At 35.9% G+C, this 27,935-nt stretch overlaps 1 protein-coding gene across 1 annotated transcript in view; it reads left to right on the top strand.

Annotated features, from left to right (window-relative positions):
• Positions 1 to 27,935, top strand: part of LOC140152806 (ryanodine receptor 2-like) — a 231,522-nt gene that overhangs the window by 115,719 nt on the left and 87,868 nt on the right. Inside the window, 28 exon segments of the mRNA XM_072175306.1 lie at positions 289 to 450; positions 1,074 to 1,241; positions 1,781 to 1,818; positions 2,092 to 2,169; positions 2,940 to 3,097; positions 3,483 to 3,581; positions 4,093 to 4,330; positions 5,416 to 5,540; positions 6,226 to 6,374; positions 6,980 to 7,193; positions 10,778 to 10,910; positions 12,514 to 12,753; positions 13,468 to 13,678; positions 14,322 to 14,560; positions 14,813 to 14,982; positions 15,319 to 15,539; positions 15,801 to 15,891; positions 16,080 to 16,220; positions 16,530 to 16,693; positions 17,156 to 17,234; positions 18,100 to 18,189; positions 21,543 to 21,680; positions 22,183 to 22,336; positions 22,843 to 22,966; positions 23,635 to 23,655; positions 25,487 to 25,623; positions 26,244 to 26,290; positions 26,781 to 26,899. Of these exon segments, the coding sequence (XP_072031407.1) occupies positions 289 to 450; positions 1,074 to 1,241; positions 1,781 to 1,818; positions 2,092 to 2,169; positions 2,940 to 3,097; positions 3,483 to 3,581; positions 4,093 to 4,330; positions 5,416 to 5,540; positions 6,226 to 6,374; positions 6,980 to 7,193; positions 10,778 to 10,910; positions 12,514 to 12,753; positions 13,468 to 13,678; positions 14,322 to 14,560; positions 14,813 to 14,982; positions 15,319 to 15,539; positions 15,801 to 15,891; positions 16,080 to 16,220; positions 16,530 to 16,693; positions 17,156 to 17,234; positions 18,100 to 18,189; positions 21,543 to 21,680; positions 22,183 to 22,336; positions 22,843 to 22,966; positions 23,635 to 23,655; positions 25,487 to 25,623; positions 26,244 to 26,290; positions 26,781 to 26,899 (3,948 nt within the window).

Genomic DNA, 27,935 nt, shown 5'->3' with positions numbered 1-27,935 from the left:
CGCACTAACAGGTGATGCTCCTGTGCTTTGCATGCATCCAGTAATGGTAAATGCAAAAGATGTCTCAACTACGCTTTTTAAAATGTGCATTTAGGCTGTGACCACATAGCAGTATACTGTATGTACGGTATACGGTATTCACTATACTCCTATGCCTGATTTTATGTGAGAAATCTAGACAAAAATACTGCATTTTGGTTTTCAGGCCACATATGGGAAACAAACTTTTCGTTTAGCCTAATCATAGGATTTAACAAATTGACAATAATGTATGATTGTTCTTTGTAGGCTGTCCACTCAGGATGAGTTCATAGTTCCTATGGTTTCCACCAAGATATATGAGGAAGGACATGAAGATTCAACACCAGTAGGAGAAGGACATTTCTTGAAACGAGCCCTCAGTACTACAAAAGGCGTGTCCATTAGGCCACGACTAAGTTACGACTCAGGGTAAGAGATCAAGGATGATCCATTTCACACAAAGACTTATGTTTGATCTTATGCCAGAGAACTGCATTCTTACTGTGTTTCTGATTGGTTCATTATATGATTTATTCATCTAAGTGGCCAATGAAATACCTTCTAAATATTTAAGCCCAATCCTCTTCAGCTGTACAACTGATTCTTATCTTGTTACTGATTGGCTCAATATATCATATATTGCCATCATTTAGCCAATCAGCAAGTAGTATTCATGAGGTAAAGTCTTTGTGAAATTGGTTCCATGTTACTTTATTATTAGTATGCTGTTCATTACCTTTTCAACTGATACAAACATTTGTCATATTTGATATTTTTATCTTGTAATAAGTGTAACTTGAATACATTTGCATCTGTAGATAATAAAAGTTAGACATTTTTTGAATTATTAAGTTCTAGAAATTACAACTTATCAAAGTGAATGAGACAATTTTGTGAGGAAAAAAATGAAATGTATGTAGTCAAATATATTTTGTGTCCCATGAATCAGTCAATCAAGTAAATAAAAGGTGATCTGTTAAAATTCTAAAAACATGCAAAGAATAGCAAAAGCATATCAACTATATTCATTGTATCTTGTTTTGCTTCTACAGATCTTCATACCCAGGTGCTAGTAAAAATCTCCAACCAGATCTTGGTCCACCTCTCTTCAGTCTTGATATCCTCAAGAAACATGTAATACACCTGCTGAGCCTTGCTGTAGACCATGGTATGGCCCATGGTAGAGACCCAATAGGTGGCAGTTATAATGACCTATTTGTGTAAGTAAAGGCCATAGGCATTGTGTGGCTAGATTAGCTGTTCGTTTTTGGAGATGAAATGGAAATTAAAGTGTTGAATTGTGGTGTTTTTAATTTTTTTTTTCATCTTTTTTCATTGCTGTCTGCAACATGTAATATTCGAATCTCAAGAATGTAAATCAAATTTATAGCCTGTTAAATGAAAATGGTGAAATGTAAGATAGGATATTAACAGTGGCCCTATTTTGTCACAATTTTGGATAAAATGATATTAACCAATGTAATGGTTCCATACCTCCTCTCTTGTGGGTTTTCTGTATAATTGTGTGTGCTGCAGGCCCGGCTGCAGGCTTTCCAATTTTACAAAGTGTATTTCCAAACTAAGCATTTAAAATGACAAGACATGCATGCTAAATGAAAAAAACAAGGCACTGACTGACCTCTCTTATATGTATGCTATATGAGCAGCATGATCTTTAGAACATTGAATTTCAAAGAAATATCTGTACAGGGTTAAAATTTAATACATAATACATAACCCCAACCCTTTCTTTCTGCAGACCCATTTTGATGCTTGCTGACAAGCTCTTAGTCACAGGTAAGCTTACCTCCTTCAATAATGTCCATGTTAAAATATGGAAACAGATGCTGAGTCCAGATAACATTGTTTGCAAACTCCCTATTGAACTTTCAGGATCTTGTATTTTCAACATAATGTTTGAAATTTCATAATTAAACATGCAAGTTCATGAAAGCTCAGTTATGTAATCGGCAGAGATTTTCTTATAATAAATCTTAAATGTTCATGACTTTTTAAAGAAAAGTAGAGCATTTGCACTTAGTAATGTTGCTTGATATCATCCCTATCTAGGTGAATTTGATGATGAAGATCTCAAGCAGCTTCTTATCCTGATTGACCCTACAACATTTGATGACACATACCAAAGAGGTAAGAAAAATGGAAATATCGCAAAGCTACTCTTAATCTTTATCATCCTAAGAGTCGTGACCAGTTGAACATATTGTAAACACACACTTTGCATCAGTATAATGGTTGCTCTATTGGGGAAAACATTGTACCAATTTCATTTTAAGAAGCCGCATGCTTAGTGTCAAATTGCTACCTGTTGAGCTCAAATCAAATTGTGAGCAATGGGCTATTACATAAAATCAACACTACCCTGGTGGAAGATTTTGGGATATTTTCCACAGAGGGAGTATAAATTTAAGTGGAATGAACACATTAGCAGCTCCATTTAAAACTCACCTCTTTGGAAGATTCAGGTAAAATCTTTCTCAGAGAGTGTATGGAATTCAAATGAAGCTGCATAATGTGTTCATTCCATTTGAAATTCATAGGCCTACTACCCCTGAGGAAGATATTTCCAAAATCTTCCACTGGGGTAGTGTGGATTATAAATGGAATAACCCAAAGTAAACCACAGCCATTATTAATGACTTGAATGTCACACATTTGCTGTGACTGACAATTTATATATGGACATATGTCAGTGATTTACAAAATGCAAGTTATGATTGGTGTGTTAAGCAAGGTTTTATTTTTTCCAATCAATAATTTGTACAATTTTCAGCCTGTGTCGGTTTTTGTTTTTGTGTATGTTGTTGGTTTTTTTTTTCAGTTTCTTTATCGAATTTTGTGTTTCTGTCTGTACTTGTCCTTACATTATTATGTATTTTTATTTCTGGATTATGCTACAGGTATTTCGGACAAACTTGGCCTTCTACAGATGCAATTAGACGAACCTGTTAAACTTGAGATGTGTAGTCTGTTAGAGCATCTCTGTGATAGTCAACTCAGGCATAGAGTGGAATCGATCATCAACTTCTCAGATGACTTTGTTGCTGAATGCCAAGCTGTAAGAACATCAAAATATATGTATCTGCTGAATGCAAGAAGATCATAAGTGCATGATAATTATAAAGCACTTGTGACCTTCTTGCATTGGGCTATTGAAGTTGAAATCCATATACCCTCTATGGAAGACATGACCTCAATCTCCCACACAGGGAGTATGAATCTCAAACGGGTTTACCTGAATGGTGATTCCAAATTAAAATTCACACTCCCTGTGTGGGGGATTATGGTCATGCCTTCCATAGGGGTGTATGGATTTTATGAAGACTTAAGTACATATCAGTGAAATCTGTTGAAAATATTGTTGTATGCCATTTTACTTCTTTCATATACATATCCATGTCATACATATTCATGTCATATATACATATTCATGTGTAATGCAGGACCAGCTCAGAAGATTCATGGAGGTACACATGACTGACATGCCACCCATAGTTGCTGCAAAGAAAACCAAAGAATTCAGGTCAACACCATATGAACAGGTAAGAAAAGAACCCTTGACTAGTAGAGGTTCTGGGTTCAAAGGCGAGAAGAAAATTAGCGAGAAGAAAATTATTTCATTACTGTGTATGTTAGACTTAAACATTACTTAATTCTGATGATTTTAAATTCAGATTCAGATAATAAAATTAACTCATTATGGAATCAGAGGTATTACTAATTATTGACTCAGAAATAGGAAACAGTTTGTGTATTATAAGTGTATTATAAGAGGCCGGTCGAGAGCTTTTCAATACGGAATAAATGCTAACCTCATCGTGACATCATCCAAGCAGCAAAGTTCATTTCCCATTGAAAAAGTGTTATCCGACGGATCTGCAGTCGACCATTCTGATAATGGTGCTTCATCTAGCAAAAGTAATATTATCTGTGGCGTACCACTTGGAATCTATATATCTTGCTAACATGCTGTGAATACGTGTAAGTTGACAACTTCATCCACTTGGTAAAGACAGCAAAACTGATATTATATGTAACCTGTTATTAAATCAGATGCGGATGTTGCTGTCGTTCCGAGGAGAGGGAGATACATTGTGTCCATGCCGTGAAGATCTCCGTGAAGTCATAGAAAACTTCCACACCGACTTGGTATTTCATTGTGGTGTGAGAGAACTGAAAGAAGAAGAAGACAAAGAGCCTATGTCATGGTTTGCCTGGCTCTGTAGCTGCTTCCGTTCAGCACATGACCCTGAGGAAGGTGATGGAGGATTAGGGGAGAAATTCTCTGGAGGTAATTTGATACTTTGATGATATGAAGAGGTCGTGTGCAAAATGTGATATATTCCTTTTTATTTCATCAATAGTGTTATTGAAAGTTTTGTTTTTTATTTTAGTGTACATATTTCTTTGTGAATGGATTGAGCTTTTTAATACCATATTCACACTAGATGGTGCCTTGCCCTAATTGGTGATTATATAAATGGTATAGACATGGCAGGCTTTGGATATATAGTTGACAGAAGAAAGTAAGCTTATTCTGTGAGATGTCATAAGATTTATTGAATGTGTGAAAAATGCATACTATGTGACCAAACTGAGGACATTTTTACCACCTTCAGTTAATACCCTGATTTAGCTATCATGCAGCGCACACAGAACAGTTTTTGTATCGAGCCAGCTGCACATGGGAGTCCATCAACAAAAATTGTTCACCATAGAAGTAGTGATGTAACAGGATTAATTACCATATAGCGATGGGTCCAAACGATTTTTGAATGTATTGCCCTGCACTAGACATGTTGTACATCTGCGTCGCACCATAGATATCAAAGAATAGGTATAAAGATCTGGATCACAATTCTATAGAAATTTCACATTATGCTCAGTCCATTGTACGTTTCACTCGCACGGTCTGTAATATTAGTGTCTTTGAAAAGAATGGCATTCTATTCATTCAATCTATAATTACATACCAGGCATGACATGTAATGATTGCAGCCTGTTTTATAGTGCAGGCAATAAATTCAAAAATTGTTTGGACCCATCGCTATGGTAATTAATCCTGTTGCATCACTACTTCTATGGCGAATTAGGTAATTATCAATATGTGTGGGGGAAATGTATACACTCAGATATCTTTAAAAATATAGAAAGCAAGGCCGGTTTCAATAGAAGGGACAGAGGAGCTCATTACTTTCTGTAACGAAAGAGGCTACAGGCTTTTAAAAATCAGAAATAGGTGTGTAATTATGTTTGTCAATTTTGAGAATTTGTAACTTTAGTTTCAATGAAGCAAATATTTGCAAACAAGCTTTATATGAAAGTAAGAGACTTGAGAAGAAATGTGAAATGTTGGTTCTTTGAATTTTTCTTCAGATTCTCTATCCAAGTTAATTTCTGAGACTATGATCAAATGGGCACAAGAGAAACATGTATCAGATGCCAACTTAGTGAGAGCCATGTTCCATCTTTTACATAGGCAGTATGATGGTGTGGGAGAGGTAATGTATAACTATTAATGAAACTATGTTAATTTGCATGGTTTTTTTTGCATACCAAAATTGTTTCTGGTGGATTGGAGGTGTCGGTTTTGGTTGGATTGTAAGACTTCAAACATGTCCATGGTTTGGTGCCGAATTCAGGTGTACAAAGTCCTTTTTAAAAGTCTGTGGTCCTGCTTGGGGTGTGTGTGTAGGTGTGGGAAGTGTTTGTTTTTACCGGCAACCAGGAACTTCTGTGAGTTTTCCCACCAAACAGGGACTGTAGAAAACTGGGATGTCACCAGTTGGATCTGCGTATACTACATATCCCCTTCTATGGCAGTGCCAAGAATGGCATTATTCCAACTTGGGATACCATGGGAGCATTAGTAATGACCCATTTTATCAAACAAAAATCTCACATCTGCCAATTCAATTCCCAGTTAATAAAAAAAAATTAAGTCATTGTATGTCCTAGATTGTCACATAAAACAAATGGGTGGATGTGTATGTCAGTCTGCATCTTAGTGTCAGTGTAATTTTAACCAACCTTACTAAGAATTCAACCTACTTTATATGTAAGAGGAAATCCTAACAATGTTAGCTTACTTTATGATGCAAGTGACAATGAAATCTAAGACAGGAGTTAAGTAATACGATGTATTTGTAATCATTTTGTTATTAACCAATTCTTGTTGTTTTTCAGTTATGCCGAGCTCTGGGCAAGACCTATGTAGTTAGTCATGCACAGACAGATGATATTGTTCACCTGTTAACCAACTTGGGTCAGATCAGATCACTGCTAAGAGTACAAATGGGGGCTGCTGAGGAAGATGCACTTATCAAACATCTCTGGTAAATATGGCCATCTTTTGACTGCATTTTGGATCATTTTTATAATAATTCTATATAATCATATTTGGAATTTGGATATATTTGTATAGACAGATTGACAGTGTCCACACCAACATCAATAAAACGTGGAAGTAGTAAAGGATATTTGCTTTTTAATGATCGCATGATCTATTTTACGGTTTTTTTAAAATTTATTTCTCACAACTTTAACATCTGCTCACCTCAGTGAGAAGTTTTTATCCAGAAAACTCTTTAATAAATGCCATTAGAGACAAACTGACATGTGAGGGGTATTGTTAAATGTGAATAATTGAACCGCCAGTGTACTCATAATCATAAAGAAAAGGTCATTTATATCAATACTTTGATCTCTATTTATGTATACTTTGGACCAGTGGTGTATCATCATAGAGGCATGGGGGCATGTTCCCCCATCAGAGTCAAACTTTGACAAATTACATAGAAAAAATGCCAAAAACAGCCAATGTCCCATCAAATTTAGACTCAGAGCCCCATCATTCAGTCCTGGTGCCCCCTTGTATCACTATACTCCTACTGGGGTCATATTATATGATTAAGCATTGTTTTATTTTCCATATATTTAGGGAAGTAACTGATAACAAAGTGTTTTACCAACACCCTGATCTCATGAGGGCGCTTTGTGTTCACGAAACGGTGATGAATGTGATGGTGAATGTTCTAGAGAAGCATCAGACATCCATTCATCTGATGTTTGGTGAAGAAGATGACCAACCTGCTAACAAAGGGTCGACACTACCAAGAGCAATCAGTACAAGCTCCGCATCCAGCAAAGTACCGGTAAGAAATAATGAGGGGTTTGTGTGAGTTTGGTGAGCTACATCTTTTTTACCTGCAATGTGGACTTTTGTATGAAGTTTAGCTCAGAAAACATGGACACACAAGCTCCATTACATCCATTCTTGAGAGCGCTACATCTGGAGAAAGAATTGAACCTATAAAGCCCCATTCGAGGTATAATGTCAGGTCTACGATGTGGTGATTAATTGTCAGATTTGTGTATAAATGTCCACAGTTTTAATGTGATATGTCAGTCCTCAATTGTAAAATCCAAGCGTCCATGGTTGCAAGGGTCCACGGTTGCAAGGGTCCACGGTTGCGGGTGAATACAAGTAGAGGTGAGTGTGTATGTGGAGTGGGGGAAGGTGTGTGTTAGGGATGTGGAAGTTGCGGATATGTGTGTTTGGTTGTTCATGTCTGGATGTGTAACTGTATAGTTTCCAATATTTAAAATTTTTACTTTTTACTTTTCTCTCAGTATAAAAATGATAGTACAGATAACTGCATTATAGTTAGATCAGCTCATAATAGGCGGGAAATGTTAGGCTTTTACCACAACGCTGAAAAGTACACCTACATTAAGAGTGCTATTAGTTGACCTGCCTGGTCTATATTTTGTGTGTTAAAGAAAGTAGACAAAGTATAGGACTTGAATAAATAATTTGTGATGTTTCTGGCGAGATGTCACAAGACAAATCTCAAAATAAAATATTCTGATATTAATCCGCAATGTTATAAGGCCCGCCGATTACGAGCTGATCAAAGTATAAATATTAGTTGTATTTCAGTATCTAATGGAATGGTTCCTCTGCTTTTATTATCATGTGTGTAAAGTAGGTATATATTATCATGTACTGTGTGGACAAAACTGAAGAATTACAGAATTCACACAAAAGTACAGAAAGTTGTAGTCCATTATAGTTTAGGGTTTCCTTTTCCTGTCATGCTCACTTTGTATTTTACCTTCTCACCCGACTCCTTCATCGTCCATGTGTTTGTTATCTAGGAGTACAACCGTGAGTTAATCACAGCATGTTCACGCTTCCTTAGTTTCTACTGTCGCCTGATTGTAAACAACCAGATGGCAGTTAACGACCATCTAGAGTACTATCTAGAGCAGAGCCACATTGGTCTCTGTAAGTGCGTAAATGAATGCTAGAGGAATGATGGTGTGTGATGCCATGAATATATATCACCACTTACATAATTGCATAAAAGTTCTTACTAATCAACATTGTTGATTTGATTATTGCCCCTTTTATCCTGTAAATAATTTTCTTTACAGAATTGTTGTTCCCATATAGTACTCACTCACCGTGTAACAACAATTTTGTAGTATTGTGCTTGTACCTTGCCCTAGTGCAAACTAAATTCAATTGGGCTATTCCATTTAAAATCCACACTACCCCTGTGGAAGATTTTGAGAATATCTTCTACAGGAGGAGTAGGAATTTCAAATTGATTGGGTGCATCAGGTAGCTCCATTTGATATTCATACACCCTCTGAGAAAGATTCAACCTGAATCTTCTATTGAGAGTATGTGAGTTTTAAATGGAGCTTCTAATGCATTCATTCCATTTGTAATTTATACTCCCCCTGTGAAAGATATTTCCAACATTTTCCGTAGGGGGTATATGTATATCAACTGGAATAGTCCATTAACCCTCCTAATTGACTTTCAATCTAAAATACCCCACCCTTGTAGGAGTACAATCGTGAGCTCATCACTGCTTGCTCACGCTTTCTAAGTTTCTTCTGTCGCATCGGTACAATCAACCAGGCAGCCGTTAATGACAGCTTTGACTACTACCTCGACCAGAGCAAAATTGGTCTCTGTAAGTTGTTGCCATGGCAGCAAAGGTGTTGATGTCGAGTGATGATTTGATGCACAACTAATTAGATTCTTTATTCTTAGTACTGCTGCAACTAAAAGATATGGCAATTATAGACATCTGGATTGATTTTCCCCTCAAAAGCACAAATTCAGTGGTTTGCTTTGGGCTTGCTTGTGCAAAAACCCTTTGTGGTCCCTAACCCATCATGTTTTGCTTTGATGCATTTGGAATGAATTGCACCTCTTGGTGGGATTGGATTATAATTCAATCACATAATTGCATTATGTTATAACCTGATATCCATTACAAGTCACCAAATTCAATGTGGAGCTCTGTTAGGTGCAAAAGCTATTAATGATGGCTATCACTACTATTTGTGAAGTTGTGGAAATCAAACCTGTCTTTTTTGAAGTTGTAGAGGTATTTTACAAGTGACCTGTTTTATTTAGTATTAAGCAACACAATAGAAACCCATTCTACAGGCTTGACTTACCAAACATTGCGACTAAGGAATAGCATAAATTATTTTTGATGGGGTGTTTGCACCATGTATACAGCAAGCTAAGAACAGTAGTCAACTTCAAAACAAAAGCTTTTGCTCATGCTTCAATAACCATTATAAACTCGATTTCTAATTCACAAGCGAATTATCACTAAGCTGATTATCGCTATGTCAACTAGATCATTCCACCGTCATTCCAGATGGTGCATGATCCAGTTACCAATGAGTTAAGTAACCACTTTGCTGGTGAATTGCATGTTTGTTTACACTATAAAATTGCTATTTAAAGTCGAGTTTGATTCAACATTGCTCTGGGTCATCTTTAGAAGTCTACCTTCAACACACAATGACCCTGCTTACACACAAATGAAGTTTAAGTTAAAAGTCGACATCAGGCTCTGTGCAAATGGGGTCATTGAATACCAATCAACCAAACTTCAAGAGTTCATCCCCTTGTAGAACAGTGTTTCTTTTTTACACTCTCTTAGTTCCATAGGTGTCCAAACTTGCAGAGCTGTTTGAGGACAAACCTATTAGTTTTATACGTTATGTAGGTGTATATCTAATGGGCTGTTCCAGTTGAAATCCATACACCCCCTATGAAAGACATGACCTTAATCTTACACACAGGGAGTGTGAATTTCCAATGGGGTTTCCTTAATGGGTGATTCCATTTGAAATTTATACTCTCTGTGTGGAGATTAATTTCATGTCTTCCACAGGGAGCGTGTGGTTTCAAATGAAATAACACAAGTTGCTTTAGTAGTATAAATCACATTTCAGTTTCAGCCCTCCAGTACTGATTAACTGATGATGATATCGCACTGCTGTGAAAGTTCTTTTTTATTATATTTTCTTTTTCCTTGTGGTTAACTTTTAATCATACTCGTAGATACCAATTTTATCTGAAAATATGTCAAACTCATAGTGAGGATATGGAATGCTTTATCTTTACATATAAACATCAAAATGAAATTTTAAAATACTTCAGGAACCAAAACTGTTTGCTGTTCCTTCATAACCAGCTCACTAAGTGTTTTGAGAAATGACATATTTACAATATAATAATGATAATCTAACTTCAATATTATTAGTATCTATGTTGTTCTGACTTTTCTACCCTATTAACCTTCTTACTGAGTTAGTGTGTTGGCACATATTATTTTAATGAATGCTGTTCTCACACGTTTGATTTGTTTCTTGTTTGCTGTGCTGTTTTTTTACCACCGTTTTACCGAACACTTAGGATGAGTTTTGTCGTGACCTGACCGCTAGCTGCTGTCGATTTCTCTGCTATTTTTGCCGGACGAGCCGGCAGAATCAGAAGGCCATGTTTGATAACCTTGGGTACCTGCTAGACCATGGGTTTATGGGCTTGTGTGAGTAGTGATTACAACTAATATGCACTAGTACTATTTACTGCAGTAGTGTTTGAATATGTGAAGAGTTCAGGTACAGGTTTACATTATGAGCTGCCTTATGTTATTTTCTCATTGGGTATTGCTATTAACCCCATGAGAACCACCTGTCGATTGGCCAAAATGAATATTGTGTCCAATTTTGAACCAATCAAGGAGGGTATTAATAAGATCATCTGCAAATGCACATTTGACCATAAATAGTTTAAATCCTAGTCATAATTGACAATTGAAATGAGCATTTCAAATTATGAACCAATCAGAAATGCTGTTAGATGACCAGTAGTGTCCAGGGGGTTAATAGTGTTTTGTATTTTAGTGCATAGATTTATTATTAACCATTACAATGGTATTTCTTCACATAATATAAAAATATTAATTAATTTAACAAATTCTCAGGGCAGCCTTGCATCCGAACTCTTCATGTGTTTTAAGGTACTCAATACAAATGACCATGTGTGACACGATCTGGTCCATGACCATGGGGGCCAAAGGCAGCAAATTCGAAATTGAGATAAAGGCAAAAATATGCATTAAAAAAACAATAAAATGCATAAGAAAATGTTGTAACTTTAGAACCATGTATGCTAGACCTTTGGTGTTTTCAGTATATGACAGCCTAATGTTTGTATAAGGTAATAATGGTAGTAACGTGATTGGCAAAATGCCTCCTTTGGTCCCCATAGAGCTGATCATGTTACATAAGGGGATGTGCCACAAACATGGGTAGCATTTTTGGCAATTAATAGATAATCCATATCGTAATACTATGGAAGAATACATCAAATTTATTTATATCTATTTCAATTAAGTAAAGGAAGAAAAGTGCAGTATTTTTACAATCTTGTATTCAAAATGTTAGGGAAGAATATACTGTCATTTTTATAGCCTGACATAAGTTTTTATCAACTTCAGAAGGTTAGAAAACACGGGTTTTAGACATTTATGTGGATATTATTCAAAGATTATTTTTGGTGTCTTTTATTTAATTGTTTTTCTTCAATAATTTTATATGGAGGAGAAACATTTCTGTAATGGGATGCAATTATAATCCTTTATTTGTATTCAACTGAGAATGAATATACAATTTCAAACATAGTCAACTTTTTAAATAAAAGCTCCCATGTTTTTGACATTTTTTTTCAATAGGCACAAACATACATGCACAGAGTGTCCAAGACAATAGTTTCAAGACCAGTCAAATTTAATGCACAAGAAGAAGAATTTACATTTTTTTAATAAAAATTAGAAATTCAATGTAGAGGCAAACCAAGTAATAGTTGTTCTAAGATAAACTATTTGTATCACTACTATCACTGTCAGTAGATTGCTTGTTCAATTCTCATTGCAGATGAATTTTTAAAATTTAATTTATGCAATGATAGGGTTAGCTTGTAGAAAGGAAGCATTAACATCACATTTAAGTCACAGATTTAGATTAGATGTATCAATAACTGCCGTATCAAGTTAGTAAACTAGTTATGTTCCAAGTGTTAACACCAGGTTATCTACCTTATCATAGATCTGTTTCAAATCCACATATTCTTTCTCCCTTTCTTAACAGCTTACCCATCCTTACGTGGGTCATGTCCACTGGATGTTGCTGCAGCCTCTCTAATGGACAACAATGAGCTAGCTCTAGCATTGAGAGAAGCTCACCTGGAGAAGGTCATCACATATCTGTCAAAGTGTGGAGTACAGGACAATGCTAGATTGATAGCTATGGGGAAGTATTCTATTGGCTGGGATCCATTGGATGGAGAGAGATACTTGGACTTCATGAGACATGCTGTCTGGGTCAATGGTATGTCAATCCCTTCATGATGTGTGGGGACTCTAAAATGTTGTTTGAGCAGTCACACTCCGTACAGGGATGACAATCTCAGCTTGCTTCCAAAGGGGAAAATTGATATAATGCTCAACAAGAGTATTGGGACATTTTGATTTGGGAAATGTAAATGGTCACCATTCCTCCAATCATTGTTGAATTCTGCCATTTTGCTCATGTTCGTCTATAGTGGAAATTTTGATTGAATGAGCGTGATGTTTTTTTGTGTATACTGCGCGATGTACGCTAACGTGTGCGACTGTGCATGAGTCAAGCGGAAGCAAATCCAACCATGCCAACACACTCGTATCCAAGATTGTGCGTTCACGTTGTTGCTGAAAGCTGTGTTCAATCAATTGAAATTCCCACTATAGTAGTACCCAACATTGGTTGTTGGGAAGAGGGTTGGTTGGGAAGGACAAGTCATGATATAGTGCAAGTTTCACCCTACAATGTGTAGGGTGAAGGTTTTCCTCTTTGCACTTGTTCACCATATCTATGAGATATACTCTATTTGTGCAGAATTGGCCCCAACAAATTCCCAAGAGACATATCAAATGAATGAAATTAAAAGATGTTAGATTGTGTGTGTTTTTCCAAAATCCTTAACATTTGTTGTCTACATTAAAATTAAATTTGTTAAATAAGTGAACACTGTAATGAACGAATTTGCTTTTTGATTGCTTGTAGGTGAAACAGTAGAGGAGAATGCCAACCTTGTTGTGAGGCTTCTCATCCGTCACCCAGAGTGTCTTGGCCCTGCTCTGAGAGGAGAAGGCAAAGGTTTATTGGTTGCTATGGAGGAAGCCATTATGCTTTCTGATGAAGCTGATAGGTTTACACCTGGTACACCAGCTAGGCTACTAGACGACAGGTCAAGTCAGGCTGCAAATGCTGCTGGGTAAGACATTCAGACAATCAGGAAAACATGCTTACCTATTTACCCATGCACCCCCATATCCCAATGTGTAAACATTAGCAGGTCATTGCTGCTAATACTTGTAAATGCTGTTTTTGATCTAGAAACACTCTCTAGGAACCAAGGACATTCGCAGTTTGTATGCATCCGCAATTATATGTGTGGGGGTGTGTGTGTGTGTGTGGGGGGGTGTGGGTGTGTGTGTGTGTGTGTGTGTCTTCCATGGTTACCAAACCTGCAATTTAGTAGCATGATTGGGCAATTTATGAAGATTTTTCCAGCAGCTTTTGACAATTTCCTCTTCCATAGAAACCAATAGTTAAGAGGAAAATTGGATAACTTCTTGATTATTTGACCTGCGATTTGGGCTAAAAATATTGGACATCAGGGCACATTGCCCCCCTTTAAGCAAAGTTTCAGGCATGCTTGTAGCAACCATGTTGGCAAAGGTGACAAGCAGCCAGATTGCACCTATGCACACCACTATTTCAGTGTTTTTCCTCTTTGTGACGTCAGTCCGACCAAGCAAGTTCTTACAGATACTCAAATTATATGTTAATGAATATTCATGTCAGTATCTGTGCAGTATGTTAATCTGGAAAATCCACTTTCTTTTACAACACAGAGATGATGATGAAGATGATGTGGATGTTGGCGGTGCCGTATTGACTTTCTATGCAACTCTAATTGACCTGCTAGGTCGATGTGCTCCAGACAAACATTTGCTGTCACAAGGTCGCACAGAACCTATGAGGATGAGAGCCATCTTACGCAGCTTAGTGCCTCTGAATGATATCATTGGAATACTCAGTCTCAAATTCATCCTGCCATCGCCTATCAAATCATATAAGGACAAAGAGGATGGTAAATAGCCTTTAGTTTTGCATACTGCAATGGAAAATAATGTCCAAGATGAATGTTTTTTATTGCTTGTTATAGTAATTGGTTGATTTCAAAAATGCATCATAGAACATTGAAAATGTGACCAACAAAGTTGGGAAAATGATGATGGTTCCAAAAATCTATGAAACCAATATCGCTGTTGATTTTGATTATATGATGAATTTGTGTAAGTCCCATAGATACTACTGCATTTATTTATATTTATGTTTTTAGAGGATGGCAAAGCGCTTGGTGAAGACTTGAAAGGATTGACACCACCTCACAAAGAAGCCATGTTACTGTTCTTGGAAAGAGTGTATGGTATTGATGAACAAGGATTGTTCTTTCATCTCTTGGAAGTTGGATTTCTGCCTGATTTAAGAGCTGCTACAACTCTTGATACAGTAAGTGCCATTGAGGAATGGAGATATTCTGTATGATTTAGAGGTTAATGACTGCATCCAATTACAAAGCCTTTAATCATGCAATGTAAAAATACGGTAGGTGCTTGTATGTAATTGTTCATTTGCATTGGATATGTGTACTAACCGCATTCATCCAACCGGTTTAATTGGGTTGTGTGCAAATTTGTATATTCATGACGTAATGAATAGTATTAATCAAAACTGATTTGTATTCCTTATCAGAGAAGACAACCATAGATGGATGTGGGTATGCAAAATACTCGTAAATTCATTTAATTAGCATATTTTTGTTATCCCCACTCTTCTTAATTGCAGCCTGTCACCCATGATCATGATATGGCTCTAGCTCTGAACAGATATCTGTGCAACACAGTACTGCCCCTACTCACTCGCCATGCTCATATGTTTGAGAATGCTGACAAGTATGGATCCTTGTTGGACTCTACGCTACATACAGTATACAGAATGTCCAGTGGCAGGTCTCTGACAAGGGGACAAAGAAATATTATCTCAAACTTCTTGGTAGCTCTCACAAAGTAAGTTCACTAAGATCTGATTGGTCATAGTCTTTAGGTTGTTTATACAAGCCATCTAAAACATCAAGTTTACGCTCTCCTATAGATTGTCCATGCAAAGTATTGATGCCAGAATTGATAAAAGCCCGAGTCAGCATGCATGCCAATTTTGCCTTCGTCCCTAGCATGGGAGTGTGACTTTCTAATTCTGTGAGATCTGATTCAATTGTAATGTTTTCACCAGTCTACTTAATGTGTATGTATACATGTTGTTATTTATAGGAGCTTGAAGCCGTCCATGATGCAGCGCTTGTTGAGAAAGCTTATTGTAGATGTGCCTGCCCTAGCTGAGCACACCTTCGTCTCACTCAAGGTCAGTATACACATTTCAGTGCATGTTCTAACAATATCAACACTTAAATGTCCTGTCTTCTTTCTGGCACAAAATACTTCGTTAAAATCCTGATATCAAGTAATACTTGCACCAGAATTAGTCTTTCATATTTTTCATATAAATAATATTTTTTTAAATTATTTGTTAAATGTCCATCTGTTTGACAGATCTTGATGCTTCACTATGAGAGATGTGTAACATACTATGGTAGCCTTGGAGGCTGGGGAACCTATGGATCAGCAAGTGATGAAGAGAAGAGGCTAACTATGATGCTGTTCACTGGTTTGTTTGATGCCTTGGCAGACAGGGTAAGAACAGGAATAAAACCATTCAGGTCTAACATTACCAGCTAGCTGCTCTATTTGTCAATAAAATGGGTGTTGCTAAATACAGCTTTTCTCGTTAAAAGAATGTTCTATAAGACAGGTATGGTGGTTGATATAAGCAATTGTTTTGTTCATGGTTGGACTTTGACGCACAGCCACTGTATTTGCCCTCATTCATTTGCTGAATAAGAAAGATACTAAAACTTGGTTTATGCTGTTACTTTGAAATGCAATCTCAGTATCATCATAATAATGCTTCTATCCATGATTACTTTCATCATTTTGTTTCAGGAATATGATTCTGAGTTATTTGATCAAGCCCTGCCTTGTCTGACAGCTATTGGCAGTGCATTGCCTCCAGATTACTCTATGGCTTACCATGATGAAACCTTTATCAGGGAGTCTAGCTTTGACCATGATGGTGTCTACCAACCCAAGCCTATCGACACATCAAGGTGAGCGCGACATTAGTTTTTTCTTCCATTTTTTTCTTCCTTTTTTCTGGAAACCAATTCATCAGAATCATTCATAATTCATATCAGCAGAATATATGCTCTTCAGATCCAAAAACTACTCACTTAGAAACATTTCAATTCCTATAGTCCATTTGACATCCTCCAGACAGTAGCGTCTGTGTGTGATACATAAAAGGTCATGCATATGTAGGGCCCAGTCACTTTTCGTCGCATTATAGCATACATATGTTAATCATGTCTTCCAAATTCAGCTACCTTGCATGGATAGGGGCTCTTGTCCCTGCCTGTGTGATAACAAGTTTCCAAATTTACTAACATTTTCTTCAGAATCATGGCATTTTTGTGAAAAACAAACATGTATCCAAGATTTGTAGAATATTAAGAGTCCAAAAACAGACAAAAACTGTATCAGCTAATGTTATTTGTATGATTTTGTTTCAGAATTTTACTGAATGAAGGTCTTCTTTCATTCAGTGACAGATTTGCAGAACATCTCCATGATGCATGGGCATTAGGCTTGGTAGGTTTTACTGGTGTCATAGAAAAAAGTTATTAAAATTGGCACAGGTCTTTTTTTTTTTTTTTTGATATGTTTGTAGTAGGGTGGGTGGGTGGGTGCATGAGTGAATAGGTGATTGAGTGTGTGAATGAGCAAGTATTTGAGTGATTGAGCAAAGTGAGGGAGAGAGCGAGTGATGGGACAAGTGAGCGAGCGAGCGAGCGAGAAAGTAAATCTGCAATTAATTAAGTGAATAAACATGTGAACGAGGGAAGGATGAACTGGCCAACCTACCAAATGAGTGCATGAGTTTTGCAATGTTCACTATAAAAGTATGTCAAAATTATGTTTAAATTGGTTTTTAAATATTTATTTTATTTATTTTAAAGGAAATTTTGTAATTTTTTGCATGAGTAATAAAGAGACATCCACATTGTGCATTGATTATATCTTTCATATAAAGTTAATGAATGCATCATATTGTCTCGGTCATGCGACTCCTGATTTAAAATAAATTAATAAATTCAACACATTGTATAATTTAGTAGATCTAGCAATCATGTTAGGGTTACCTTTCCATCATGCTGTGGTTTGGCATGTGTGCTGTTCCAAGTTTTTGTTGAAATATTGGAACCCTATTAACTATCTAACATGTCATATAGTTTTGACATGGTTGTTATACACTACACAGTAGTTAAATTTGTGAGAAAAACGATCAATTTGTCAACAGGTCACACTCACACATCTAGCAACTCACAAAGAATGTATATATCCTCCTGTTTTAGAGTTGTTTATCCTCAAATTTGTTTGAATTTGTTATTTTTTATCCTCCCCAACCCTGTCTTGTGTTGTTATTTTTTGTTCCTGTCGTCCGTTTGCAAATCAGTTTGATACAGGTTGGACTCACGGGGAGGTAGCGCAACTGGCCATGAAAGAGCAGCCTATGCTCAGGCCGTATCGAACACTTACGACTAAGGTATCAAAATTCTGCTGGTCTATCTGACACCACAACATTTTTTGTGCATGCCATATGATACTACTTTCCAACAGTGTCTTGTCTTTCTATATATAATGTATTAGTGTGGTATACTAATGGTCTTTCTTGTCATCATACATTGGTTATGAATCATGGCTTAAAGGTTGCATATCATCTTGTTTGTCAGTAGAAATCTGTGTCGAATGTGCATAGTTTTCACTCATATTTCATAACAGCTTTTCTAGGTATCATTTAAACCTTGTTGAAGCGAGTACATGTGTTAAATGTGATAGATTAATAAAACATTTGGCAATATTACAATGTAAGTAGATATGTTGGTTATTACATTTTTGAGTGATTTCAAGATTAAATGAGCAAATCTAATTATTTCACACTTTTGTTGTAATACTAGTTTCTGGTAGTGATTTTTTTGAGTGATTTCAAGATTAAATGAGCAAATCTAATTATTTCACACTTTTGTTGTAATACTAGTTTCTGGTAGTGATTTTTTTGAGTGATTTCAAGATTAAATGAGCAAATCTAATTATTTCACACTTTTGTTGTAATACTAGTTTCTGGTAGTGATTTTTTGGAGTGATTTCAAGATTAAATGAGCAAATCTAATTATTTCACACTTTTGTTGTAATACTAGTTTCTGGTAGTGATTTTTTTTAGTGATTTAAAGATTAAATGAGCAAATCTAATTATTTCACACTTTTGTTGTAATACTAGTTTCTGGTAGTGATTTTTTTGAGTGATTTCAAGATTAAATGAGCAAATCTAATTATTTCACACTTTTGTTGTAATACTAGTTTCTGGTAGTGATTTTTTTGAGTGATTTCAAGATTAAATGAGCAAATCTAATTATTTCACACTTTTGTTGTAATACTAGTTTCTGGTAGTGATTTAAAACAAATCCAATTTCAATATTTGATGCTTTGTGTGTTTTAGATGCAGTGCACTATTTTGTCATTCATACATTTTGCCTGTACAATGTTTAATCATTTTGAATATGTGTTAATCCATGCTTGGCCAATTTCAGGGTAGCCCAAGACTATCTTATATCTTGTATATCCTGTAAATTAAGTATAGGAAGAATTGATAATTAGTGATCATGTTAGGTCATAATAGCAGTAACTAAAACTATCGATAGACAAGGAAAGCAATTTTTGATGATAATTAAATTTAGTAAACATTATGCAATAGTTCTTACAGGTGCCAATGTTATTTATTAGGAATGGACAGATCTATAAGTATAGGAAATTCTGTTCTTGAATCTTGAATTCCAACCCTGGAAGAGGGCTCATCAATGTCTTCCCTTTCTGTTCCTTTCCACATCATTGTTTCGCTATGTGTTAACATCCCATCATGAAATATATCATCACCCTAATACAATAATTGCGGAACTCATTCATTGTGTGAGTGAAACAACATCTATCTTGCATATGAGATGAATAGCTACATGTACATTGAAAATGTAATTAATGAAGAAATAAATAAAAATTAAATGTAGGCATTTATATAGTATCTTAGATCTGTAATTAAATAGATATCAAAGCGCTTTACATTTATCCTGGTGCCACTAGGTTATATCATACCATTGGGCATCCAACAATAATAGCGGCCCTTTGACTACTTCCTAACAGATCCCCATTTTACACTGGGTGGAGTGAGACAAGGTAGATAAAGTGTCTTGTCCAATGTTGCAACATGTTGGCCAATGTCTCATAGATGCTCTATTACATTCCTGGTGACCAAGAATTGGTATGCCACCCACAAGCTGTGTATGATGCACCATTCTTATTCAGTGGGTATGGTTTAGTAGACACAAAATCTGATTGGACAATCTTATGGTTTCTATGAGGCCATAGAGGATCCTACATCATTACAAGTGTTGTTAACATGGTGCATGCCTGTTGAGGTGCACAATGTAGGCGTAAGGGTAAAGTTGTAAACAAGTTTCGTTCATTTTAGAATCGGGGGAGTTTTTATGATGGAATCTTAATTGGTGCTAAATAAAGTAGTTTATAGTTATTAAACTAATATGTAACTGTCAAAGAATGAGAATAAACAATGTGCCGACATCCACTACTCAAAATATTGGATCTGCTTATCCTCGATCACTTAATGGAGGCTAGTAAAAACAAAAACTCCTGTTGTGTATTCTCTACAGCTCAAAAGAATCAAAGGGTGTCCGACAAGAGTAGCGTACCACTTGTACCCAAGTCCTCTGATGCTGGTTGTAATAATGGGTTATTGCATTTGGAATCCATACACTCCCTATGGAAGACATGGAATCTCCCACACAGGGGTTATAGATTTTCAGAAAATAGAAATTCAGTCTCCCTGTGTGGAAGATTAAGGCCATGTCTTCCATAGGTGGTGTATGGATTTCAAATAGAACAGCCCACTGCAAATGACAGCTACATGAGTATATGCACATAAGATATTTTTACGCTCACACAATGAAATATTAGGGTATAGTCTGTGTTGTAGTGACATGCCCCTAAACTGCCAATAGCTTTATATGTATCCCTGTAAATACAGTCAATATTACCTGAGATTGTGTTCATTTTTTTTAACTTGTGGTGATTGGATTGACTAATATGTTGTTAGAGCTGAACTAACAAGTCTTAGATATTGACTGTATTCAGTATGTGAACAAATGCATTAAGCTTGCTGTAGATAATAGCTTGCTAAAATGGTAGACTTGATACTTAATATCCATGTGTGTTTAATCATTCTGTGTATATTTGCTTGATAAATGATGCAAATCTTACTGCACTGACAAATATAATTATGCAATATTCCAGATTGATGGGACAAGATATTATTTAACAATTTGAAGTGTATCAACACTTCTTTGATTTTCATGGGTATACAAGTTAAACACATTGTTCTCTAAAAGGGAAAGAATCCAGATTTTTTTTGGCAGAGAACATATTAAAGCTAATTTAACCCTAGTTAAGGAATTAGGTGTCTTTACAGCTTCATTAGTTCATTTATTCATATGTGTGGAGGATGTAGTATGAAGTGTGATGCTATCTGATCTGACCAAAGATGACAATTTTGAAATTGAGATGTAGGCAGAAATAGGGAGCAAAGAACAATAAAACACATCAGAAAATTTGCATTACAAAAGCTCAAAATTTGGCAACAAAGTATGCTGGAATGTGAAAATTCCAGAAATATTACACTTCATTATTGGTCAAGCTGATTATGATAATAACTCAATTGTCAAAATTGCCTCTTTGGGCCTGAATGGATCAGATCATGTCACATTATATAGATGATAAGCATATTGTTATTGTTATTTAAGTGATTGTGATCTCTCCATTGCATGCCTTAAATAGGAAAAGGATAAATATCGAGATGCGATCCGTGAATGTTTGAAAGCGGTCCAGGCATGGGGATGGACCATTGAGAGGAGCAAATCATCTGAACAACATGCTCAAGCTCAGAGACCAAGAAGGTTATCCAAAACAAGTCTGGTAAGGAATGCTGCCTTGTGCTTTTTTTTGTATTTTTATTGTGTGTGAAAAGATACCTTTGTAATGGCTAATATTAAGAAAGCAGCACATGATGATGGTGTATACATTCATATTTTGCACCTGACCTCTCCATCTAAAGGGCATATCATATTAGCAATCACAGCATGCGATTAAAAAATCACTAATGGTCAAGCACTAGTAGTGTTTTCACAATGACCACTAGTGTACAATAGCTGCAAGCTTTGCAGCAGTGTCAACGTTGCCTTGAAGTCAACTAGCTTTTTTTGCATAAAATGTTGGGGTGAACAAGCTTGCAACTTGATGCTTTGGCATGCTAGTGACTTATCAAGTAGATATCAGCATTCTCTATGACGATCGTCATAAAAAAAACGCTACTCTCCTGGTTATTACTTAATATGATATTCCCTTTTTGACTTGGGAATGGACTTCCTAAAGCACATGCACACTTTTACCCTTTGTACCATATGCTTGGTTTCCATAGGGTGCTGTTGAGTCTCCACATGGCTACAATCCCAGGCCTATTGATATGAGTAACATCACCTTGACAAGGGAGATGCAGAACATGGCTGAACGCTTAGCGGAAAATGCACATGATGTCTGGGCACTCAGGAAGAAGATGGAACTAGAAAGGACAGGTAGTTAGCTACACAGTATTACTTGTTATTTACTAAATCTGCTCTGATCTGATCTCTCTAAGTCATAGGATGCAATTTTAAAAGTCTGTGATTATCATCACCAATCATACTACTTCCTGATATATTTAATTGTAGCATTGTCAGGTTGGTGCATACTTATTTTTATCCTGTATCTCAACTTCACATTTGCTGCATGCATTTGTCCCTGTTGGATCAGTTTCGCCACAAATTGAGCAACAAGACACAATAATATTGATAATTTAGTTTATAGCATTTTGTACTTTATAAGTACTGCCTGTAAGGGCCATAATTATGGTATTTTAACTATGTTCCTATAAAAACAAATAGTAAGAACTAAACTTAACAAGGCAATCTTAAATGTTGGGAATTAACAAATGTATAAGGTTTTAACAGTTTCGCAGCTGTAACATAAATAAGAAAGGAAAAACCAAGAAAACATATAAACCCCATTTACTTTAATTTCGTTTTTATGTCTTATATTATAGGTGGTGGATGTGACACACAACTAGTACCATTTGACATCTTAACAGATGAAGAGAAGAAGAAAGACAGAGAAATGACCCAAGCCTTGCTCAAATTCCTCCAAGTCAACGGTTACAGACTACAAAGGTAAGAGTTGCAAACATCTATATGAAGAAATTAACTTCAAAAGTTATACTAGTTTTAAGCTATAATTGGGTAAGAAGACAAGCAAAACTGGGGTTTTACAGCTTGGGATAGCTGATCTATAGGGCTGAAACACTTGAGGTAACACATTCCTTTCCATCACCGTAATCAGGGGGTAGCATGCGTTAGAGTGCCCCCTCAGAAAGAAATAGGGATGGCAATTTCTGTGAAATGACCTCTTTTGGATACTGTTTCCTGTCTAACTGGGTCAAAGTTTTCTCTGAGCAGGCTTTTGCCTCTCAGAATTCTATAAGCTTTAATTTAATATCCAACTTGTAAGGAATTACTTCAAATCCCAACTGCTAGTTGAGTACCAGGCACTTGTTGGGAATAAGAGATCCAGTCAGATGTGAAACTGCTGGTGCTGCCAGGATGCTGTCACATGACCAGCTGTTGGGTTTTGAAAATATCAATAAGTAACTCTAAAATATTCATTACATTACATTACTTTGTTTAATGCTTTTGTGAATTTGGTAAATAGTCACAATATACTCATATGGTTCTTGAAATTAAATTTATTAGTTAATATGAAGTAAGTTGATTTAGAATATTAAGTTTCATAATTACAATTTTTACCTAAAAATGTACTTATGCTTTTGTTTACATGGCAGTCCACTGAGTGAGGAAAACAGGTAATGTTGCACTGGGTGTGTTATGTGTTTTGTATCGTGGTTGATTACTTCTTTGGTGTGTAGGTTGACCTCTTCTGCACGTGATAGATGTCATTTGTGGTGGTAGTTTACGCATACGTTCATTTCTTTTCTTTTCATGTTTAGTTGAGTTTGTATTATATTTTGCATGTGATATATAGATTTGGGACAGTTTGAGCCTCCAGACCAAGTCTCAATATGTTTTTATGAACAAATGTGAAATACTTATTTCTTTCCCTCTTAATTTCATCTTTTTCTTGTTCCTCTTCCTCTGTCTCTTCTCTTTTCTCCCCCTCGTCCTCCTCCACTATCTTCACTTTCCTTTTAATTTTCTTTGTCTTTTATATTTCGTATTATATTATGCATGTCCTAAATTTGGACTCAAGACTCAAGTCTCAATCTGTTTTTATGAACAGATGTGAAAATACTGTTTTCTTTCCCTCTTTATTTCAATAATTTTTCTTGTTCCTATTCCTCTGTCTCTTCCTCTCCTTTCTCCTCCTCTTCCTCCTCTACTGTCATCATTTTCCTTTTAACTTACTTTGTCTTTTATATCTTTTTCATCTTCATCTTTATCTCTGGATCTTATCTACATTCCTTTTGGTTATATGGTAAGATCATAGAATTGTGTTAAAATTTGAATTATTTAATAGCAGTCCGATAATTACCATCTGTTGGAGTGATGATTATGATTTGCACAATTGATAAAATAGTGATGTTTGTGTTATTATTATATTAACATACTTTAATTTAGATTTCATTTACTAAATAAATGTTCATGTTTCCTTGAATTTATTACATCAGTACTTTCTCTTCACAAAACAAGTCAATTCCACATTTAATTTAAGGATTTTTTACTGCGTTGGTATTTGTAATGAAACACTTCACAGTTCACAGTTGTAATAATGACTAGATTTATGATAACAATGCACTACACAAGTCACAATTATTCAGTTTTTATTAGCACAGCCATTCACTTAAGAAATAAAGGGTAATGCTTTATCCTTTGCACCCAAATGTGTCCGAGGCAGTAAAAACATGCGCCTCACCCATTATTTAAACGTTTTTACTGCCGAGAACACATTATTTGCATGTAAAGGATAATGCTGCACCCTTTATTTCTATTCTATTACCAGAAAATAGTGCGATTTAAAGAGAAAATATCACTTTTTGGCACAAATATTTTAAGTTGTTTTACTTCAAGGTGGAGCGCGTACACGTAGGTGACAGCGTATATCGTGGAAATATTGCACGCGTAACCAAGCGTAATGCTGTGCGTAGAATGTGTTACGGCGCTTGACCCATTATTTGCAGAATAATGGGCTCTCACGTGATGTGTTTTAACAAATCACAGTGCGCGATTTTGAATAATGGGTCGTAAGAGTAATAGAATTTTAAATAAAGTACTGATGTAAACATGCCCTGTATGAATAGTCATTGTATGTTATGAACCATTCCATGGTGTTATGACAAAGGAAGTTAACTTGAATAACCAACACTGTGTCCTCCCTCTTGTACATGAAGCAAGTCCCAGTTTTTAATATCATATCAAGGTCAATACTTGTGGTCTTGTTCTTGGCATGATTTTAGAAGTCTTGCTTAATTTACAAGAGAGAGGAAAAGTGTCGGTTACTTGTGTTACCTACCTTTGTCCCAAAACCATGGAATGGCCCTTGTGCTGTTTGTTTGGATTTGTTGGATTCTGTAGAAAGTTGGTTTTACGACCCAAACTTACCTGTTAGAACTAAATGCATGTACTAAAATTGATAAAAGCTCAATATTAACTCTTTTTCTTCATATTTCTTCCCTTTAGGAGAAGTCCCCACCTTGCTGATGATGGTGTGATACGTGGATCCAGCACCATAGAGAAGAGATTTGCCTACAATCTCCTGGAGAAGTTACTGCATTATGTGGACAAAGCACAGACCAACCTAAAACCAAAGAGAGATCGTAAGTATATACAGAGGTTTCACCTTATATGTGTGCATGTAGACGGTTTGACTTGGAAAGGAGAATACAAGCACTGGAGTTGAGGTGTTTCCGTAAGATCCTTAACATCTCATATAAAGACCATTTGACCAACGAGGAGGTGCGAACCAGAGTGAAACAAGCTATTGGTCCCTACAATGACCTACTAACAACAGTCGGGCAACGTAAACTAAGTTGGTACGGCCACATCTCTCGCGCCTCTGGGTTAGCAAAGACAGTCCTACAGGGTACAGTGAACGGTTCAAGAAGAAGAGGAAGACAGAAAAAGAGATGGGAAGACAACATAAGAGAATGGACTGGCCTGAACTTTGTCATCTCACAGAGGGCAGTGGAAGACAGGAGCAGATGGAGAGAGACTGTTAAGATGTCATCAGTGGTGCCCCGACGACCAAGCCAGTTAAGGGAGCATTCCCATTCCCCAGACGGTTTGCAGGGGTTGCTTTTAAAGTATTTTGGATTTGTTATGATTATTAAAGAATGCCGACATGAGCTTGATGAGCATGTGATCTAGTGGTTAATACACAGAATCAAGTGTAGGATGAATATAAATTTATTTGTTGTTTTCATTTCTATTCCTGCAGCTTACAGAAGGAAAGAAGAAGATAAAAGCTTCAAATTCTTTGCCAAGGTAAGCATTTTGCTGGCACATAGGGTGATATTAGGTTAAAAATGGTAATAAAACATTGTAGTTAATTCCTTCTTTCCCTCATTCATAATACTCAAGTTTAATAGTGTGATAACAATTTGTTCCCTCAGGTCTGCCAATGAAGAAAAAATGTAATTCTTGACCGAGATTTGAACCTGGGATCTCAAGGTATCTTTACAGCACTTCAACCAACTTAGCTATTAAGGAAGACTTCCTTATTAGCTCACTTGGTTGAAGGACTTGTTAGATACCTGGAGGACCAGGTTCAAATCCCGGTCTAGGATGAAAATTGTTCTTCCTTGGCAGCTTGAGGAAAAAATGAATTATGATCACACTATTAAAGAGTACAAAGTAACTCTTAATCACAAACATTGTATTTGCAAAATCACACTATAAATGAATTGTAAAATTGACCATGCTTTGTTGCAAAACAATGTTTCAAGCCCTTCATTTTTCTCTCCATCTTTATCAGGTTGTATTGCCTCTGATAGAGAAGTATTTCCTGGCTCATTTCAACTACTTTGTCTCATCACCTGATTCCCCTATGGGCTTTGGAACTGCTTCAAATAGAGAGAAAGAAATGGTGGCAAGGTAAGGTGGAGTAGAAAAGAAAACAATATCACTATGGAATTCAGAGAGCAAGGTGGCATAATTAAAATTTTGATGTCTTGGTTAAATGGCGTTTAACCTACATGCCATTATAATGCCAAGGGCATACAAGCATCAATACAGGGTTCCTGTATAGTCGTGAAGAATCTTTAGTTTTTTATTTTTTAACAGCAAAAGTTATGAAGTCTTGGAATTTGTATTTTGGTCACAAAGTCAAAACACATTCTTTTCAAACAGAAATTAAAATTTCAAACTAGTTAAAATAAAGGTAAAAGAGAGAGAAAAGGGAAAAAAGTGTTTGAACAATAACAGGATAGTTCCGTATGCATTCCTCGAGGCAGTAATATTTAGATACTGTTTTTTGTTGTATCTCTAAACATAATGATGGTATTTATATAAAAGTGTACATTTTCAGTAAGGAAATGATGCAAGGAATCAAACTAGCATAATAGATTCCTACAAAAATGAGCAGTTTTTGAGAAAATCACATGAATTGATTTAATGCTTTGAGGAAAGCATATGGACTATAATAGAAGGCAAGGTTGGCCAATAAGGGGGTGGTTGGAGGCCAATTACATGTATTTGAAAAAGTCATGGAATCTTAATATATGTAAAATCTGTGGAAATTCTGTAATGGTTTGGGGTAAATGAAAAGTAAACATATTGGGTAAGTGACAGTTACTATGTATGTTTCACAATCAGTTACCTTATATTCACATCCAGAGAAGTATTATTATAGTTATTGTTAATGAAATCTTAATTTGAGAAAGATTCATTAGTTGAAACAAATGATTGGAAAGAGTCTAAATCTGAAATTTTGATTTGTTTAAATATGACTTTATTAATTTGAAATAAAAATTTATACAGATGTCCTACATGTATAAGATTCACATATTAATATAATATAATTTAAGTTTATTATTATTAAACTCATCATGATTCAACTTATTTGGTAGTTTGTGGTGTTTTTTAACATCTCTCATCACAAATAATATCTGAATTAACTCAACTCACCATA

The sequence above is a fragment of the Amphiura filiformis genome, chromosome 5 (assembly GCF_039555335.1).
Source record: "Amphiura filiformis chromosome 5, Afil_fr2py, whole genome shotgun sequence".
NCBI lineage: Eukaryota > Metazoa > Echinodermata > Ophiuroidea > Amphilepidida > Amphiuridae > Amphiura > Amphiura filiformis.
The sequence above is the reverse complement of the archived record's forward strand: the minus strand, read 5'-3'. Positions and strand labels throughout refer to the sequence as shown.